General features: G+C 55.7%; 1 protein-coding gene across 1 annotated transcript; it reads left to right on the forward strand.

The window, feature by feature from the left end:
* The first annotated feature begins 431 nt into the window (after nt 1-431).
* WNT6 (Wnt family member 6) lies at nt 432-15479 on the forward strand. Its single transcript, XM_047770485.1, has 4 exons — nt 432-635; nt 12233-12453; nt 12664-12998; nt 14622-15479. The coding sequence occupies exons 1-4, from the start codon at nt 559-561 to the stop codon at nt 15081-15083; spliced, it is 1095 nt and encodes a 364-aa protein (XP_047626441.1). The 5' UTR covers nt 432-558; the 3' UTR covers nt 15084-15479.
* The last annotated feature ends 2182 nt before the right edge of the window (nt 15480-17661 follow it).

Below are 17661 nucleotides of genomic sequence, written 5' to 3' on the forward strand. Positions count from 1 at the left end.
CGGCGGCGGCGGCGGCGGCGGCGGCGGCGGGGGGCTCCCAGGCCTCGGGAGGCGAGGTGAGGGGGCGAAGCAGGCGGGTCCCGCAGCCACGAGCGCACTCGGGCCCCGCCCCGGGACCTCGCTCCCGCCCTCCGCAGAGCTCCGCGCCCGCCGCCCCGGGGCGCACGGCTCCCTCCCGAGAGTCCCGCCGCCTGACTGTCGCAACTGCCACCCCCACGGCCCCCCTGCCCCCTGCCCCCCGCCCCCGCCCCGGCCCCACTCCCCTCCCACCCCCCGCCCCCGGCTCTGATTTCTTCTCCCGAGCGAGCTCGGCAGGAGACACAGGCGCTGGCTGCCCCGTCCGCTCTCCGCCTCCGCCGCGCCCTCCTCGCCCGGGATGGGCCCCCCCGCCGCCGCCGCCGCCGCCGCCGCCGCCGCCACGGCCGCCGCGGCTGGAGCCATCACCGCCCCGCCGCCGACGCCGACGCCGCGCTGGCCCTGAAGCCCGGGCCCGGCGCGCACCGGTTGTCCCCGCAGCCTCGCCCCCTGCCCGCACCCACCAGCCCTAGAGCTGTCACGATGCTGCCTCCCGCGCACTCCAGCCTGGGGCTGCTGCTGCTGCTCCTATGTCCGGCGCACGTCGGCGGACTGTGGTGGTGAGTGCTGCGTCTGGCTACCCTCGCGCAACTCCTGAAGCTTGCGGGTGGGGACCTCGGGACCGATAGTGGAGCCCGGAATCGCGCTCCTACTGCCTCCGGGCTCTACCTGCTCGCAGAGCCCAGCCGCGGGGCAGCTGGAGATGTGAGGGGGAGGTGCGTGTCGCTCCTGCCAGCCTCCGCCAGGGGCACTTCAGAACTGCCACTGAGGAGTTCCCGTCGTGGTGCAGTGGTTAGCGAATCCGACTAGGAACCATGAGGTTGCGGGTTCGGTCCCTGCCCTTGCTCAGCGGGTTAACGATCCGGCGTTGCCGTGAGCTGTGGTGTAGGTTGCAGACGCGGCTCGGATCCTGCTTTGCGGTGGCTCTGGCATAGGCTGGCAGCTACAGCTCCGATGAGACCCCTAGCCTGGGAACCTCCATATGCCGCGGAAGCGGCCCAAGAAATAGCAAAAAAGACAAAAAAAAAAAAAAGAACTGCCACTGAGAGGTGCCTACCTTTCCTCCCCACCCCAACCACCCCCCTACAGATACACTTTCAACTGTATTACCTCCTCCCTTGTCCCACACCCCACCCCAGGCTATGCACTCAATTCAGGTCACCAAGGAATTGGCGGGTCGGTAGAAAAGAGACATCGGGGAGACAAGGGCAGGATCTGTAGTCTGAGATTCGAAGATTGGAGAGTGTGAGGAGGGCTTCGGATTTAGGGGAAGGGGTCTGGATCTGTGGGAAAGAGAGGAACAAGGAAGGCTGCCTCTTCCCAGTCCAATTTTGCCCACAAATGCACCAGCTTCTTCAGAGTGAGTGGAAGGGGCAGGAAAGGGAACGTAAAAGGGAAACTGAGTCAGAATCTTGGCTTTCTCTACCTCTTCCCTGAGCAAAGAGGAGGAAAAGCAGGGGAGGGACCCAAGCTCCTGGCCCTTCCAGATGTGGGGGTCATGGATGAAAAATATGCAGCTCGGAAGGTGCTGGGAACCCTGGAGGGTCCTGGTGGAAGGGAGGGAAGCCTGGCCAGCCAAGGGATGGGGACGTCTTCCCACACCTGGCCGCTCGTTTTGGCCCTAGTTAGAGGGAAGCGAAAGTTTCGGGAATTTTTGAGTCTTGCCGGGTGGACGAAGGCTGGCAAGGTGGGTGCCCGGTGGGGACAGCTGAGAAATCCGTCTCCCGCAGACTTTTTTTCCTTCTCGATCTCCAGGGCAGCAAAGACCCGCCCGGAATAGGTCAATGTTTAGAGAGGAGGGACTTGGACAGTACCGCTGGGGCATCAGCCAATCCTAAGAAGCCAAAGTCGTCTATATTTGCATATAGCCACGTCATTGGCTAGATTCTCTGCCTTCCACTCCTCCCCCACCCCGGGATTTGGAAGAAGGAGTGGGGCAGGCAGATCCATCTCTTCTAGGGAGATAGCTGGATGCCCACACAGGGAGCTGTTGGCCACGATCCCTCTCCCATGATGCAGGAGAGACATCCCTCAGGGTGTCAGTGAGGGGGCAAATCGAGGACGACCTAGGTCGTGTCTAGGGAACGTGCAATTCTTCTATCCTGACAGCATAAGGCAGTAGCAGTTTTGAAATAGACGGACCTGAGATCTAATCTCGCCCATTTGTTAAGCCGATGACCTTGGGCAAGTCATTTCTCCTCGGCTTCCCAGTGTCTCAACTGTAAAATAGCGAAGGAGTTCTCCGATGTGGTAGGCTTGATAGGAGGATTAAGGGGGATAACCTACAACATAATCTGACATAGGAGGTGTCCCTCGATGTAAGTCCCCTTCTCCCCACCCCAGAGTCCCCATGAGTGAAAAGAAGGATTAATTTAAATTAAAATCTGAAATCCTCAGCAAAATTGTGTAAAGGGATCTCTAGCTCTAGTTCCCCATGCACACCTTTCCTACCTTCGCCCTTTCTCAGGCCATGGGGACAGGGGTGTCTCTCCCTGATGGCTGTTACCTTCCCATCCCCCCAACTCCATTTGTCCCAATTGTCTTCATCCTTCCAGTTAAAATATCACTTCCTCCATGAAGCCAGTCCCTCTGTCTTTGCTCCCTTGCCTTCTCTGTGCTCCCACTGCACTCCATGCATTAGGCAACTATGCCAGTTATGCATGTTACTGACAACCATCTCCTCTTGGGTCTCTTTTCCCTGCTCCTGGAAGCCTGAGCCTTTGTCCTTAGGACCTGGGAGACTAAAGGTACTGGGGACAGTTTTATGGAGTGTTGCTGAATTGGTTGATTCACCTTTCTGGGGTTTGTGTCCATGGGGGTTCCTTTGTTTGGAAGGGGCTGCCAGGTGGGAGCCCTGCCAGAGGGAGAGAGACCTGGCCCCTTGAAGACTGACCCTGAAGCTGGAAAGCAGGGGGTGGGGGAGGAGGTGAAGAGGGCAGGTGTGGGAGAACACAGAGGCCTTCATGGCCACAGCTGCAGGGTGAGCCCCGGTGAAGAGTGAGGGGCTGGGATGATAAGGAGTCTGGTGACTGCCTCACTCAGATGCTTCTGAAAGGCTCTTGTCACTTCTTGCCCCCACCCCCGAGGTTTCACCTTAAGTAAGAGCTTCTTTAGGCCAGGAGCTTCCAGGCTGTTCCCTGATGTCCAGGACTGGCTTGCCGGACTTCCCTGCTTCTCGGAGAACACTGGCCAGACTAGAGCTCCAGCAGTGAACAGGAAAGCAGCTGGACCCTCGGCAGCCCAGTGCAGTCCATGTTGACATTCTAGCAGCAGCCAGGCTGGGAGCAGACAGGACCCTAGGGACTGAGGGACTGGACTGCCTTGGTTAGGAAAGGAGCATTCTGAAGGGTCCCGGACCCTGGAATAGGCTCAGAGACCTGACTCCATGTTCTAAAGAAGTTTTCCTTCCACCTTTTCTCCCGCCCCTTCTTCTCTGATGCAACGCATGCTTTCTAAACTCTGCCTCCGGCCTCTGTCTTTCTTTCTCTCCCATCTGTAACCATATCTTTGTGAATCGCAGAATCCCAGATTCCAGGACATTGGCCAGGCTCTCTTGAGGTCATCTTGTCCAGCTTACTGCCTCCAGGCCATCCAGTCTATGTCCTGGCCCTGACAGATCCTGTCCTGGTCACCAGCTCCCACCCCTTCCACTCTACTCCCTGCCTCCGCCCCCACCCTCCCCCAGGAAGTTCTTCTCAATGTCGGACCCATCTTTATTTATACCTTTAATCAGTGGATGGAGAAAAGAGCTCCCTCTCATAGAACAGCCACATCAATTTCCTCCTCCCTTCCTCTTTCCTCTTTCTGTTTTATATTTTCTATGAAAGAAACGAACCCTCTCCTTGTTCCACTAGGAAAACACCATGAAGTCTCCCTCCCTTCCCCCACCTCATCTTGCCTGGGGTTGGGGGAGGAGGGCCCTTCCCTATGCAACCAGGAACCAGACGCCCGGCCCAGGACAGCCTCATCTCTGGCCCCAGAGGGAGGTAGGGAAAGGACCCAGGCTTCTTCCCAACATTTAGGTCTTCCAGCTGTGACCCCCACCCCAGGCTGGGCCGGACCGCCTTTCCCATTCTTGTCTTTATCTGGGGCCCCTGACCCTTGGTGGGCAGTCCTGTTGCTGGCTCCTACCGGGTTCAGGATGGGGTGGGGATGGGGGTGGGGTAGCAATCCAGTCCCCCCCCCCACCCGCCACCACCACCAACAGGCCTCCCTCCTTGGCAGCTTCCCCTGCAGGGAGACAATGGGGCTGTGAGCAGAAAAGGGCAGGGGCAAAAGGAGGCTGGCTCAATCCAGGCCAGAGCATGCCCTGAGCCCACCAGAGTTCTGGCACTGTGACATTTCCTGGGGGGTGCAGCCCCCTTCTGTCCGGTTCTCATCGGAAGCCAAGAATTGGTGGGGGGAGGTCAGTGGGAGCCTTGATCACCAGGGCCCAGCGAGGGGGATTCCAGAATGTGTACTTTGATGGAGAAATGCAGCTGTGGAGGGGATGAGGCGAGGGTGGGGCGGGTAGCCAGGCCGCGGTCAGGCTGGCAGGAGGGCACCCAGCCAGCCAGAGCAGGAGGCTCTGGGGAACACAGAAGCCTGTCCCCAGGCACTGGGGAGAGCGCCCTCTAGCCTGCGCCCTCCTTCCTGCCAGGGGTGGGGTGGGGTGAGACCTGGGTGCTTCCCCAGGGCCCCCAGAGGAGGTGCTCAGGGAGGGAAAGGCACTGGGAGGTTCTTCACCTGCTTTCTTCCTGGCCTCTTTCGCTGATTCCTCCAGCTCTGAGTCCTCTGTTTAACCCAGAAATTAGATGTAGAAAGGACTTAGGCATCATCTGGTCCCATGGTCTCACTTCCACGGAGAAGTCTAGCAAAATTCAGCGACAGGAAGTGACTTGCCCAAGGCCACCCAGAATACAAGTAGCTGAGGGTTGGGACAGGGTGTCCACCTCCTGCTGAGTACCTCATCCCTGTGTGCAGTAGGGATAGAGGCTCAGGAGAGGGGTACCAGACCTTCCACAAGCCCCTCTGCGCCCCCGGCCCTACCCTCACCCATGGCAGTGCAGAAGGCACATGACAGATTCTCCGAAGGACATCAAGGAATGGTCACTGTGTCCGTGGCTTTGCCTCCCAGAGCCCTGGCCAATAGGAAGCCCTCCCGGATGGTGAAGTCATTCAGGGCACGGAGAGCCCCTGCCTCTGAGAGCAAGGAGAAGGGGAGCCCTATGAGGAGGTGGGAAGGGCAGGATCCAGGACTGGGCAGAGAGAACCAAACTGGGCCGGGGTGCTGGGGGGAGCAGTGGAATGGGGTGGCTGGTGGGGAGGCAGGGGTTAATGGAGCTGGGGCATCACCGGCTTTGATGTGGTGGTTGGGGTGGGGGTAGGGACTGGGGGAGGGGGAGCAGTAATTACGGAGTTAGACAGAGCAGGACAGGACAGGCGGGCGGGCACAGGCCCGGGCCCAGCCGCCTCAGCAGCCGTCAGGCAACATTTTTCTGCCCCTTCTCCACCTCCCACCTCCCCCACCCCTGTGCAGCCCCCACCCACAGCCCCAGGGCTCAGGGCTCCCTCTGCTGGCTCTTGGGAAGGGGGTCAGACTAAGGACCCTAGAGGGGGAGTGTAGGGAAGTAGTGGGGGGCCAGCTATGAGACCCTTCAGAGGAACAGGCACCAAAAGGGTCTGTCATCCTCTTGGCCTCAAAAATCTACCCAGAAGTGCTCAAGGGGCGGGGGGGGAGGGGTCCTGGAGGGTGCTCTGGGTCCCAGGGCTGGGCTGACTGGGGAGGAGGAAAAACTGGGATCCAAGCTAAGTGAAGCTAAATGCAGAGAGTTGGAGAAAAGCGTGTTCTCAGGAATTCACAAGTGCTGCCTGCACTCCTACGGGTTGCTGTGCACCGAGAGATGAGGAAGATACAAAACACTTGTGGGAGTTCCCGTTGTGGCTCAGTGGGTTAAGGGCTGGACATAGTCTCCCATGAGGATGGGAGTTCCATCCCTGGCCTCACTCAGTGGGTTAAAGATCCGGCATTGCTGTGGCAGCTGCAGCTCTGATCCCACCCCCAGCCTGGGAACTTCCAAATGCCACAGGTGTGGCCCTAAAAAAGCAAAAAAAACCACAACACACACACACACAAGAAAACATTTGTGGACACCGGCTATCTGGACAGAGTCTCTTCATGTGTAACCTGGGAAGCAGGCAGGTAGTATTCTTTATTTCCATCTTATAGTTAAGGAGACAGAGACTCAGAAGGTGAAGCTTCTTCATTCATCCAACAAATGCTAAGTGCCAGCTTGACATGTGAGGGACTTGCTAACCTCACAGAATGAGCAAATGGCAGAGCCCAGATCCAAAGCCGAGTCCGATGGATCCTCACGGCCTCGAGCGTGTTTTGCTAATGACATTATGCTTCTTCCTGAGATCTTTGTCTTTGATGAGTTTGTATCTTAATGGAGAGAGAAGCCAAGAAAATATGACAAACTAATCACACCGCTGGCACCATACCAACTCCCCCCCCCCATGAGTGACACGGGGGTGGGGAAGGTCAGGGAAGCCTGGGGCCCAGGGGGGGCTCCTTAGGGTGAGTGGGGTCTGAGGTGAGCTCAGAGAGATGCTGGGTGAGATTTTGATGACTTAAGAGTGGGGAGGAGGTCGCTTTGGGTCCAGAAGTTTGGCGGCGTAATCGGAGATGGGAGGCAGAGTCAGTCAACCTTGTTCAGGGGAAGGGCTGGGTGGAGGATGGTGCATGAGGCCACCTGCGGTAGCAGAAGACTTCAGGTGGCCATTTCCTCCAGTCCCTTTGGTTTTTAAAATAGCCACCTAAATTTCTCGCAATAGGGGGATTCCTTTGCTGAGTGGCCGGGGTCAGCCACCCCCCCTTCTCCGCATGCTCCCCTGTATAAAGGAGGTGAGATGGGTGATTCTCTTTGGCCTTCCGAATCCAGAGGCGGAAAGGCAAGTTAGACCAGAAACCTCTGAGGCTTAGATCTACAGACGATGCCAGTAGGAACTGGCTGGCCCCTGCTGCCACCTCACGAGGCTATTTATTCTAACAACCAAGGGCCCTGGGAGGGAGAGCTTGGCATAGGCTAAGGCAGATAGAATGGCCAGCCCCAGGCTTGTCCCTTCTTGTCAACACACAGATTTCTTTTAGGGCCAGCTTCATTTTTTTTCTCCCCCTATGCCCAGGAGTGGCTATTCATTTAGCAGTATTATGTATCCAGATCTCACATATTATATATTTCCTATCACCACTGAGCTCCAGCACACACCCACTCCCACCGCAACCACACAGACATTTTTGAATGGGTCTGTCTTCTCTGGGCTGATCTCAGGCCCATGGTAGCTCAGAGGCCTTGGAAGAATCAGAAGGGATGGAAAGGGAGATGAGGGAGTTATTTCTTTCCTTTTTTTTTTTTTTGTCTTTTTGCTATTTCTAGGGCCACTCCCACGGCATATGGAGGTTCCCAGGCTAGGGGTCGAATTGGAGCTGTAGCCACCGGCCTACGCCACAGCCACAGCCACAGCAACATGGGATCCAAGCTGCGTTTGCGACCTACACCACAGCTCACAGCAACGCCGGATCATTAACCCACTGAGCAAGGGCAGGGACCAAACCCGCAAGCTCATGGTTCCTAGTCGGATTCGTTAACAACTGAGCCACGATAGGAACTCCGTGTTATTTCTTTCTTTCCTTCTTTCTTTTAAAACATTTTCTTGTGAAGGGAGTTCCCACTGTGGTGCAGCACAAATGAATCCGACTAGTACCCATGAGGATGTGGTTTTGATCCCTGGCTTCACTCAGTGGGTTGGGGAATCCAGCGTTGCCATGAGCTGTGGTGAAGTTCCCAGACATGGCTCAGATCTGGTGTGGCTGTGGCTGTGGCCTAGGCCAGGGACTGCAGCTCTGATTCGACCCCTAGCCTGGGAACCTCCATATGCCGCCTGTGCAGTCCTAAGATAAAGCAAAAAATAAAAAATAAATAAAATAAAAATGTTCTTGTTAGGGCCACACCTGTGACATATGGAAGTTCCCAGGCTAGGGGCCGAACTGTAGCTGCAGCTGCCAGACCTATGTCACAGCCACACCAGCGCCAGATTCTTAACCCGCTGAGCGAGGCCAGGGATCGAACCTGCATCCTCATGGACACTAAATGAGTTCTGAACCCGTTGAGCCATAATGGGAACTCTGGGAGTTATTTCTTGATATGGTTAAAAATGGCATTAAAGATGGAGAGGATATTTGAGCCTCTCTTGCCAACTCCTCACTTTTCCGAAGCCCAGGGAGGGACCCAACTTGCCCAGAGTGGCTCAGCTCACCCCGAGTTGACAGAGAGCCGGGTGGAAAAACGAGGCCTGGTGTTTTGCCCATGACCCCCCTGCCACTCTCATTTTGGAGTTTCCTTTCCTGTGACTTGAAGATGGGAGTGAGGACTGGAGGGCAGGGAGCAAGCTGGTCCCTCGGGATTCTAGCGGCTACTACTGCCCATCCCGCCTCCTGACCGGCTTGTAAACAAGTCTAGTTCCCAGGCAGCCAGCCAGCCTGGGGAGCCAGACCCGGACCAGAAACTGACTCTGGGGCAGCCCCTCGGCCCTGCAAAGGGCCAGCCCCACCTCCTGGAGGCCCTGCCCTCTGTGTTCCTCCTGAATCCTCTCCTATCTCAAGCTTCTGGGAAAAAGACAAGGTCAAGAGGTTTTTCCCTTTCTTGCCTGCATACCCCCCACCCTCTCCCACTTTCCTAGGGCAGGAGGAGGGAGAGGAGAGGAGGGGGCGAGTAACCTTGGGAAGATAAGGCCAGTCAGCCTTGGGAAAGTAGGGAGTTAGCAAAGGGCAGGACTGGGGAGGGGAGAGTGGGGGTGGGGTGGAGAAGATGGGTTTGCAGGGCCCCAGGCTCCCAGGTGGAGTCCTGGACAGGCAGGTGACAAAAGAGGAGCTGGACAGCTCTGGGGAGGCCTGCTTCCCTGCCTCTGAATCCAGTTGGGGAAAAAGAAAACATTTCAGGAAGTTAATTAGGAGTCATGAAACCGCATGTGGACAGGGGGCTGGGCACAAGTGAGAACCTTCTTAGATGGCTCATTCAGTCAGTTATTCATTCAAAAACATGCATTAAATGGTATTCATTGTAGTATTAGTCATCATTCATAATAGGCAAATTCTCACAATAAAAAATGGAAGGAAATACAAATTAAGCGGCTAAAACTCTGCCATGGGAGATAAAAAAAAATGACAGCCCCAACGCTCAAGGCGCTCATCCCGACCCTGTACCAGGATGGTGGAAACTGCCCCCAATCCTTTGCGTAATGCAGTGGATGTGTGGATGGGAGATGGGTGGATGGGTAGGTAGATGGATAGATGGATAGATAGACAGACAGACAGATATGGATTGATCAACTTTTTTGGGGTTTTTTTGTTTGTTCATTTTTTGTCTTTTTAGGCATTTGGAGGTTCCCAGGCTAGAGGTCCAATCAGAGCTATAGCTGCCAGCCTGCGCCAGAGCCACAGCAACGCCAGATCCAAGCCGCATCTTCGACCTACACCACAGCTCAAGGCAACGCTGGATCTTTAACCCACTGAGCAAGGCCAGGGATCGAACCCACAACCTCATGGTTCCTAGTCGGAGTCCTTTCCACTGAGCCAGGGCAGGAACTCCCTGGTCAACTTTTGAAAGTCACTGGACCACTGGCAGCCAGCTTGGGTTGTCCTACAGTTGGCCCACTTCACCCCTGCCCCATCTATCACTTCTTTAGAGTTGGAAAAGGGTGGGGCTAGACCTTCCCAGACGCCGTTTGGAATGCAGTGCGGGCAGGTACTGAGCCTAGAGGAAGGAAAGTCTGGACTCTAAGTTTCTCTTGGAGGAGAGAACCTTGGCTCCTGGATTGCTTGGGTTGGAATTGATGACAATGACCTGGTAGGGTGGGGTGTGTGTGTGTGTGTGTGTGTGTGTGTGTGTGTGTGTGTGTTAGGAGACTTTAAGGGACCAAGCTTACACATCATCCTGCAACCATGTCTCCAAGCACCACACTCCTCAGTGCTGAGACGTTCTGCCTTAAGCCCTAAATTCCTCTTGCTGCTATTTCAGCCCATTTCATCTCATTGTTGTGGGGCCAGAACGTGCCTGGACAGCCCGTACTTGTGGAGCAAATGGGGACAGTGGGTGGACGTGCACTACAGCTAAGCTGAAAAGGAGGCCACCTTGACCTTTGACACTTCTCTACCAACATTTTCCTCCACGTTTTCTATCTCCTGGGGCCACTTCACCCCACCCAAAATCTTTTTCTGCCTTCTGCTAAAGGATTTTTGAGTGGTTTCAAACTACCCTCAACCCCTCATTCCTACAAGTTAGGGATCTCAGCTCAGTGCTTAAATAAGAGCCATCCAATTAGGAGTTCCCTGGTGGCTCAGCAGGTTAAGGATCTGGCATTGTCACTGCTGTGGCTCTGATTACTATGTGGCGCATCTTCAGTCCTTGGCCTGGAAACTTCCACGTGCCACCAGTGCAGTCAAAAAATATATATATATATCAATCCAATTAAATTGGTTCCACCCAGTTGTGAATACCTAGCCGACTTTAACATTCAGGGATCTGGTATATGGCGACCAAATGGCAGCACTTTCCAGAGATCCCAGCATGGTGCAGCAGAAATGAATCCAACTAGGAACCATCAAGTTTCGAGTTCAATCCCTGGCCTCAATCAGTGGGTGTAGGATCCAGTGTTGCTGTGATCTGTGGTGTAGGACACAGATGTGGCTCCGATCTGATGTTGCTGTGGCTGTGGCATAGGCCGGCAGCTGTAGCTCCAATTCATTCAACTCCTTAGCCTGGGAACCTCCGTATGCCATGGGTGTGGCCCTAAAAAGCAAAAAAAAGCAAAAAAAAAAAAAAAGGCAGCACCTTCCTCGGGTTTACAAAGCCTGAGAATGGAGGGATTTCTGAAAGTGTGTGGAATTTCCCATGAGGTCTTTACCCCTCCAAGCCAAACAGCACCCCCCTCCCCAATCAGTGACGTTGCTCCAGTGCACAAGGCCATCCTGCTGAAGTAAGTTTACAGACCCTGGAGCAGGAGAAGGATGAGTGTCACCTGTTTTACAACAGTGCCTCCGAGACTCACTCCCTACTTCCCTCCTCCTGCTCTCCAGTTCAGGGAAACAGAGGAGATCAGGGTGGGAGGGCCTACTTTATTTTTTTTTTTAATTTTTATTTATTTATTTATATTGTCTTTTTTTTTTTTTGGTCTTTCTGCCTTTTCTAGGGCTGATCCCATGGCATATGGAGGTTCCCAGGCTAGGGGTCTCATCAGAGCTGTAGCCACCGGCCTATGCCAGAGCCACAGCAACGAGGGATCCAAGCTGAGTCTGCAACCTACCCCACAGCTCATGGCAACACTGCATCCTTAACCCACTGAGCAAGGCCAGGGATCAAACCCGCAACCTTATGGTTCCTAGTTGGATTCGTTAACCACTGTGCCATGACGGGAACTCCCAGGAGGGCCTACTCTAGAGATCAAAGCCAAACCTTCCCATTTTACAGAAGGAGAAACTTGGGCTAGAGAGAGGGTATGACTTTCCTCAGAGGCTCCATTCCCTAGCCTTTTTTTTTTTTTTTACTTTATTTTTTTCTTTTTATGGCCACACCCACAGCATATGGAAGTTCCCAGGCTAGGGGTGGAATCAGAGCTGCAGCTGCTGGCCTACACTACAGCTACAGCAACACGGGATTCCAGCCGCATCTGCAATCTTCATCACGACTTGCGGGAATGCCAGATCCTTAATCCACTGAGCAAGGCCAGGGATTGAACCTGCATCCTCATGGATACAAGTTGGGTTCGTTAACCACTGAGCCACAGCAGGAACTCCAGCCTGTTGAATTTTAACCTTGGTCTACCTGGTGCCAGCTGCCTTCACCTTGAGTCAAATTCCTTGAAGGATTTATGAACGGCCATGTGCACAGAAGGCTAATACTAAATCCTTGATAGCAATTTCAGTCTCGAATCTAGTCTAGGACACATACATGGAACAGTAAGAGAACCATATGGGACAATCTCAGTCTCTTTTGGGGGATGCTGGTTGGGGAAGAGGCATGTCACAGCTCCTGGCTGTGGGCTGGGCAGAGCTGGTCTTCCTTCCCCTCTTCCAGGCCCTTTTAGTTACACCCCTGATCTGCTGTTCTTTGCTTTCCAGGGCGGTGGGCAGCCCCTTGGTCATGGACCCTACCAGCATCTGCAGGAAGGCACGGCGGCTGGCAGGGCGGCAGGCTGAGTTGTGCCAGGCAGAGCCAGAGGTGGTGGCTGAGCTAGCCCGGGGCGCTCGGCTGGGGGTTCGAGAATGCCAGTTCCAATTCCGTTTCCGCCGCTGGAACTGCTCCAGCCACAGCAAGGCCTTTGGGCGCATCCTGCAGCAGGGTCAGTGTGGGGAGGGGACCAGGAGGGGGCTGCTTTCCCCTGGCTGGGGGATCCGAAGAGAGGGTAGGGGTTGGGGGAGGCTGCCTGAGCCCCACTTCTCCATTGGGTCGAAGGGCACCTTGCCTTGATCCTGTCTCCCAGCCCCACACTGCAGTCCCCCAAGACCCAGCTTTGGTCCTACTGTCTGACTGCCCTTCCCTGCCTCCGCAGACATCCGGGAGACAGCCTTCGTGTTTGCTATAACCGCTGCGGGCGCCAGCCACGCGGTCACGCAGGCCTGCTCCATGGGTGAACTGCTGCAGTGCGGCTGCCAGGCGCCCCGTGGCCGGGCCCCGCCCCGCCCCCCGGGCCTGCCAGGCACCCCTGGGCCCCCAGGCTCCATGAGCTCCCCCGATGGCAGCGCCGCCTGGGAGTGGGGAGGCTGTGGCGACGATGTGGACTTCGGGGATGAGAAGTCGAGGCTCTTTATGGACGCGCAGCACAAGCGGGGACGTGGTGACATCCGTGCGTTGGTGCAACTTCACAACAACGAGGCAGGCAGGCTGGTGAGTCTGGGCAGGGATGTATAGGTGTAGGGGTGTGTGTGTGTGTGTGTGTGTGTGTGTAAATGTGTGGGTGGTTGGGCTTGAAAGGATGTGGGAGAGTGTGGTATATGCACAGGAGCGGGTTTGTGGAAGGGTGTGGGGAGGTGAAGGTGTGAGTGAGGGTGTGTGTGTAGGAGTTTGTTCCTGTGGGGGCGGAGCCAACCGGGGAGGCGGAGCCTCGGGAAGATTGGCTAGGGGTGAGATTGGGCATGTGGGAAGTTGAGTGGCCAGCCTAGAAGAGGGAGTCACTTGGGGAGCCTGGGAGGGCCCAGTGCACAGAGTAGGGAGGGGACCAGGGAAGAGGACTCAGGGCCTTTAGGGACTTCAGAGAAGGAGGACATACCTCTGAGACAGAACAGGTGGGGCAAAGCTTGGGCTGGGTAGAGAGCAGGCTGCCAGGGCTGGGGCAGAGGAGGGAGACAAAGCTGGGGAAGAGAAGCGGGGTAAAGGTATGGGGTCTGCAAAGGGGAGCCCAGAGAAGTAAGGGAGGCTGGAAAGGGATGAGAACAGGCCCAAGGGGCAGTGGGCTTAGGAAGGAGTGAAGGACAAGGAGTAGATCCTGGTGGTAGGAGGCCATCAGACAGAGGCCAGGAAAGCTGTGACCAAAACTGAACACTTGTCAACTGGCTGCTGGGCAATCCCAGGCCAGTCCCTGCCTCTCCCCTTCCCTGTGTGATGAGGAGGCCCCAGGATCTCCCGTTTATGAACAAGAAGTAGTCTGGGTCAGGTGTTTCCAGGAAGGGGTGGGGAGGGGGGAGAGAAGGGACGGCAGGAATGGGGTGGGGACATAGATCTGTCCCCAGCAGATCAGGTTGGCCCTTGCACTCTGAGCTTTGGAAATGATCTTCTTGGAGCGTCTGACCCCATAAATCTCTGGTGGGGCTGGGAGTCTTAGACCCCACTTCCCCCCACTTCAGACATAAATAGCAAATAATGAGCAGGACTCTTGGGTTCCAGTTCTTCATAGGGCATTCACAAAGGGCTCGCTGGCACCCTCTGTCCTCTCCTGTGCTCTCCTGCACCAGCTCTGGGGTGTGTTAGGGACACCCCTCCACATCCTATGTCTTCTAGGGCTCTGGCCTGAGGCATTGGGTAGGGGGTGGCTGATACCAGAGAGGAATGTCCAGACAGGCCCACATACCTGTTGGAGAGGGTTGGGGAGGGGTGGTGGAGACAGAGCCCAGGCAGCCTGCTCTGCCTGGGGCCCTGAGGAGCAGGAATGAGGGGCCCAGCTTGGCAGAAGGAATAGGGTGCGACAGCTGCCACCTCCCCCCTCCCTCCAGGGAGACTCTTGCCCAGTGCTGTCCATTCTGCTTTCTTCCCCATTCCCTGGCTTGGATCCTGGAATCTGGCTGCAAAGTGTCCCCCGACTCCCCACTTCTCCTCCCCCATTGTTTTTCCTCCTCCTCTCTGGGCTGTTGGTCCCTTGATTTCCTCCTCTCCACTTTGCGATCTCTGGGTTTTTGTGTCATTTTTGAGCTGCTCTTTCCTTTCTTCCACCCACTACCCTCCCCATCTTATTTTCTGTCGGTCCTCTGGGCCTTTCCCGGTGTCTCCATTCGTATGCTCCTCTGCTCCTCGCAGGCTGTGCGGAGCCACACGAGGACCGAATGCAAGTGCCACGGGTTGTCGGGCTCCTGCGCGCTGCGCACCTGCTGGCAGAAGCTACCCCCGTTCCGCGAGGTGGGCGCGCGGCTGCTCGAGCGCTTCCACGGCGCCTCGCGTGTCATGGGCACCAACGACGGCAAAGCTCTGCTGCCCGCCGTCCGCACGCTCAAGCCGCCGGGCCGCGCTGACCTCCTCTACGCAGCCGACTCGCCCGACTTCTGTGCCCCCAACCGGCGCACAGGTTCACCCGGCACGCGCGGCCGCGCCTGCAACAGCAGTGCCCCCGACCTCAGCGGCTGCGACCTGCTGTGTTGCGGCCGTGGGCATCGCCAGGAGAGCGTGCAGCTCGAGGAGAACTGCCTGTGCCGCTTCCACTGGTGCTGTGTGGTGCAGTGCCACCGCTGCCGCGTGCGCAAGGAACTCAGCCTCTGCCTCTGACCCGCCACCAGCCTCCCCAAACTGTGCGCTGAGCCGCCTCTCGGCACCTGCCGGACCTCCGAGCTCCAGCAGGGGGCGTTGCTTGGCCCGCTTTCCACCCCCACCCCCCCGCCCCCGCCCCCGGAGAAAGTCTGTCTCCCAGGCCTCCTGGAAACTGAGGGGGGAGGTCGGGGTGCTTGGACTTAACGCCCGCTCAGGAAGGCCCAGGACCCCGGGGGTGCTCCGAGAGGCGCTCTGAGGGCCTCTGGGGAAGACTCTACAGACCTTTTCTCTCCTTGGCTCCCAGATGGAAACCAAAGAGCCAGTTTCTGGGCCTCTGGAAGCAGGGCTCCCCAGAACTGCTGGCTATGGGGTGGGTGGGTGAGTTTAGTATCAATAAAGATATTTAAACCAGTAGGACCGGGTGCACAGTTTGGGAGCGGGGGCCGGTTTCCTGCAGGCTGCCACTGGGACATGCTCTGGAAGGAGTGTGTCAAGGGAAATGGGTTGTTTTGTTTTGTCTTTTTGCCATTTCTTGGGCTGCTCCGGCGGTATAGGGAAGTTCCCAGGCTAGGGGTCTCATCAGAGCCATAGCCGCTGGCCTACACCACAGCCACAGCAACGTGGGATCCCAGCCGCGTCTGCAACCTACACCACAGCTCATGGCAAAGCTGGATCCTTAACCCACTGAGCAAAGCCAGGGACCGAACCCGCAACCTCATGGTTCCTGGTCAGATTCGTTAACCACTGCACCATGACAGGAACTCCGGGAAATGGGTTTTTCGGTTTGTTTGTCTTTTTGCCTTTTCTAGGGCTGCACCTTCGGCATATGAAGGTTCCCAGGCTAGGGGTCAAATTGGAGCTGTAGCCACCGGCCTATGCCAGAGCCACAGCAACGCCAGATCCGAGCCGCATCTGCAGCCTACACCACAGCTCATGGCAACGCCGGATCCTGAACCCACTGAGCAAGGCCAGGGATCAAACCCGCAACCTCATGGTTCCTTGTCGGATTCGTTAACCACTGAGCCATGACAGGAACTCCAAGGGAAATGGTTTTGAAAGAACTAGCATCTCAGGGCTCATCATCCTGGGTCCATATCTTCTGTCTTACCAACCAAGCTCTCCTGGCAGTGGTGGTGAAGAGCACCAAACCTCTGCCTTGGCATCCTTCTTGTTCATCCTAGTACACGTTTAGGGCCTGGTTCTGCAAGCTGGGGAAGAACTAGGTTTTTTTTTTTTTTTTTTTTAACTGCCTCACTTGCCACATTTGGAAATTCCCTGGGTCTCAATCCAAGCTGCATCTTCGACCTATGCTGCAGCTTTGTGGCAATGCTGGATCCTTAACCCCCTGAACAAGGTCAGGAATTGAACCTGCATCTTCACCAACACTAGGTCAGTTTCTCTCTCTCTCTCTCTCTCTCTCTCTCTCTTTTTTTTTTTTTTTTTTGTCTTTGCCGTTTCTTGGGCTGCTTCCTCGGCATATGGAGGTTCCCAGGCTAGGGGTTGAATTGGAGCTGTAGCCACTGGCCTACACCAGAGCCACAGCAACACCAGATCCAAGCCACGTCTGCAAACTACGCCACAGCTCATGGCAACGCCGGATCGTTAACCCACTGAGCAAGGCCAGGGATCAAACCCGCAACCTCATGGTTCCTAGTCAGATTCGTTAACCACTGCGCCACGACTCTTAACCAGCTGAGCCACAAGGGGAGTTCCCAGCATCTCTCTTTAAAGGAGCAGAACTAGAGGGTCTGGGGAAAGAGGCCCAGAAGCCTCTGGTGGTGTACTCAGTTCTCAGTTCAGCCCTTGTCTTAATTCTAACAGGGTGGGACACCTTCCCCTGCCTTTCTGTTTGTGTAGCCTCTGGGGAATTTGAGGGTATATTTTCAGGGCCACCTAAACCCATAGGATTAACTTTATAAACTGGAGCGTGTAATGAAAATGTTACTAGTAACATTTTGTTACCATCAAAACCAATTTTGGGGGTTCTTCTTTGGCTCAGCCACAACCGTAACAAATCCAACTAGGATCCATGAGGATACAGATTCGCTCCATGACCTCGCTCAGTGGGTTAAGGATCTGGCATTGCTGTGAGCTATGGTGTAGGTTGCAGATGTGGCTTGGATCTGGAGTTGCTGTGGCTGTGGTGTAGGCTGGCAGCTACAGCTCTGATTTGACCCCTAGCCTGGGAACTTCCATATGTCATGGATGCAGCCCTAAAAAAGACCAAAACAAACCAACAAACCAACAAACCTAACTTTACCTCCATTAACGTTGAAAAGCCTGCCCAGAATGGCATTTCCAATCACACTTGAGAGGGAGATGAAGCAAATTTGTCCCAAAGTTTCTCTTGGATTCAACCATATTTCCTTCTTTCTAGCCCCTCTCAGAAAAGTGATGGTGAGGGTAAAGGGACAGAGGAAGAATTTGGGGTCTGGGGTCCTCCAGAACTAAGCCTCATGCCCTCATCTTTTTCCAGGGAGAATGGGAGAGGACATGGCCAGATGGCTAGGATTCAGAGCCCCCAATTTTCCCAGAGTCCAAATACTGCAGTGGGGACTGACTCTCCGAACAAGGTCTGCAGGGCACAGCATGAGCA

This window comes from Phacochoerus africanus, chromosome 3 (genome assembly GCF_016906955.1).
Source record: "Phacochoerus africanus isolate WHEZ1 chromosome 3, ROS_Pafr_v1, whole genome shotgun sequence".
NCBI classification, from domain to species: Eukaryota; Metazoa; Chordata; class Mammalia; order Artiodactyla; family Suidae; genus Phacochoerus; species Phacochoerus africanus.

What these genes read in the sequence shown, in the direction of transcription:
- WNT6 (XM_047770485.1), top strand. Translation starts at nt 559, where the DNA reads ATGCTGCCTCCCGCGCACTCCAGCCTGGGGCTGCTGCTGCTGCTCCTA. An exon ending in CACGTCGGCGGACTGTGGTG is followed by an intron (nt 636 to 12,232) that starts GTGAGTGCTGCG and finishes TTTGCTTTCCAG; the next exon opens with GGCGGTGGGCAGCCCCTTGG. An exon ending in ACAACGAGGCAGGCAGGCTG is followed by an intron (nt 12,999 to 14,621) that starts GTGAGTCTGGGC and finishes TGCTCCTCGCAG; the next exon opens with GCTGTGCGGAGCCACACGAG.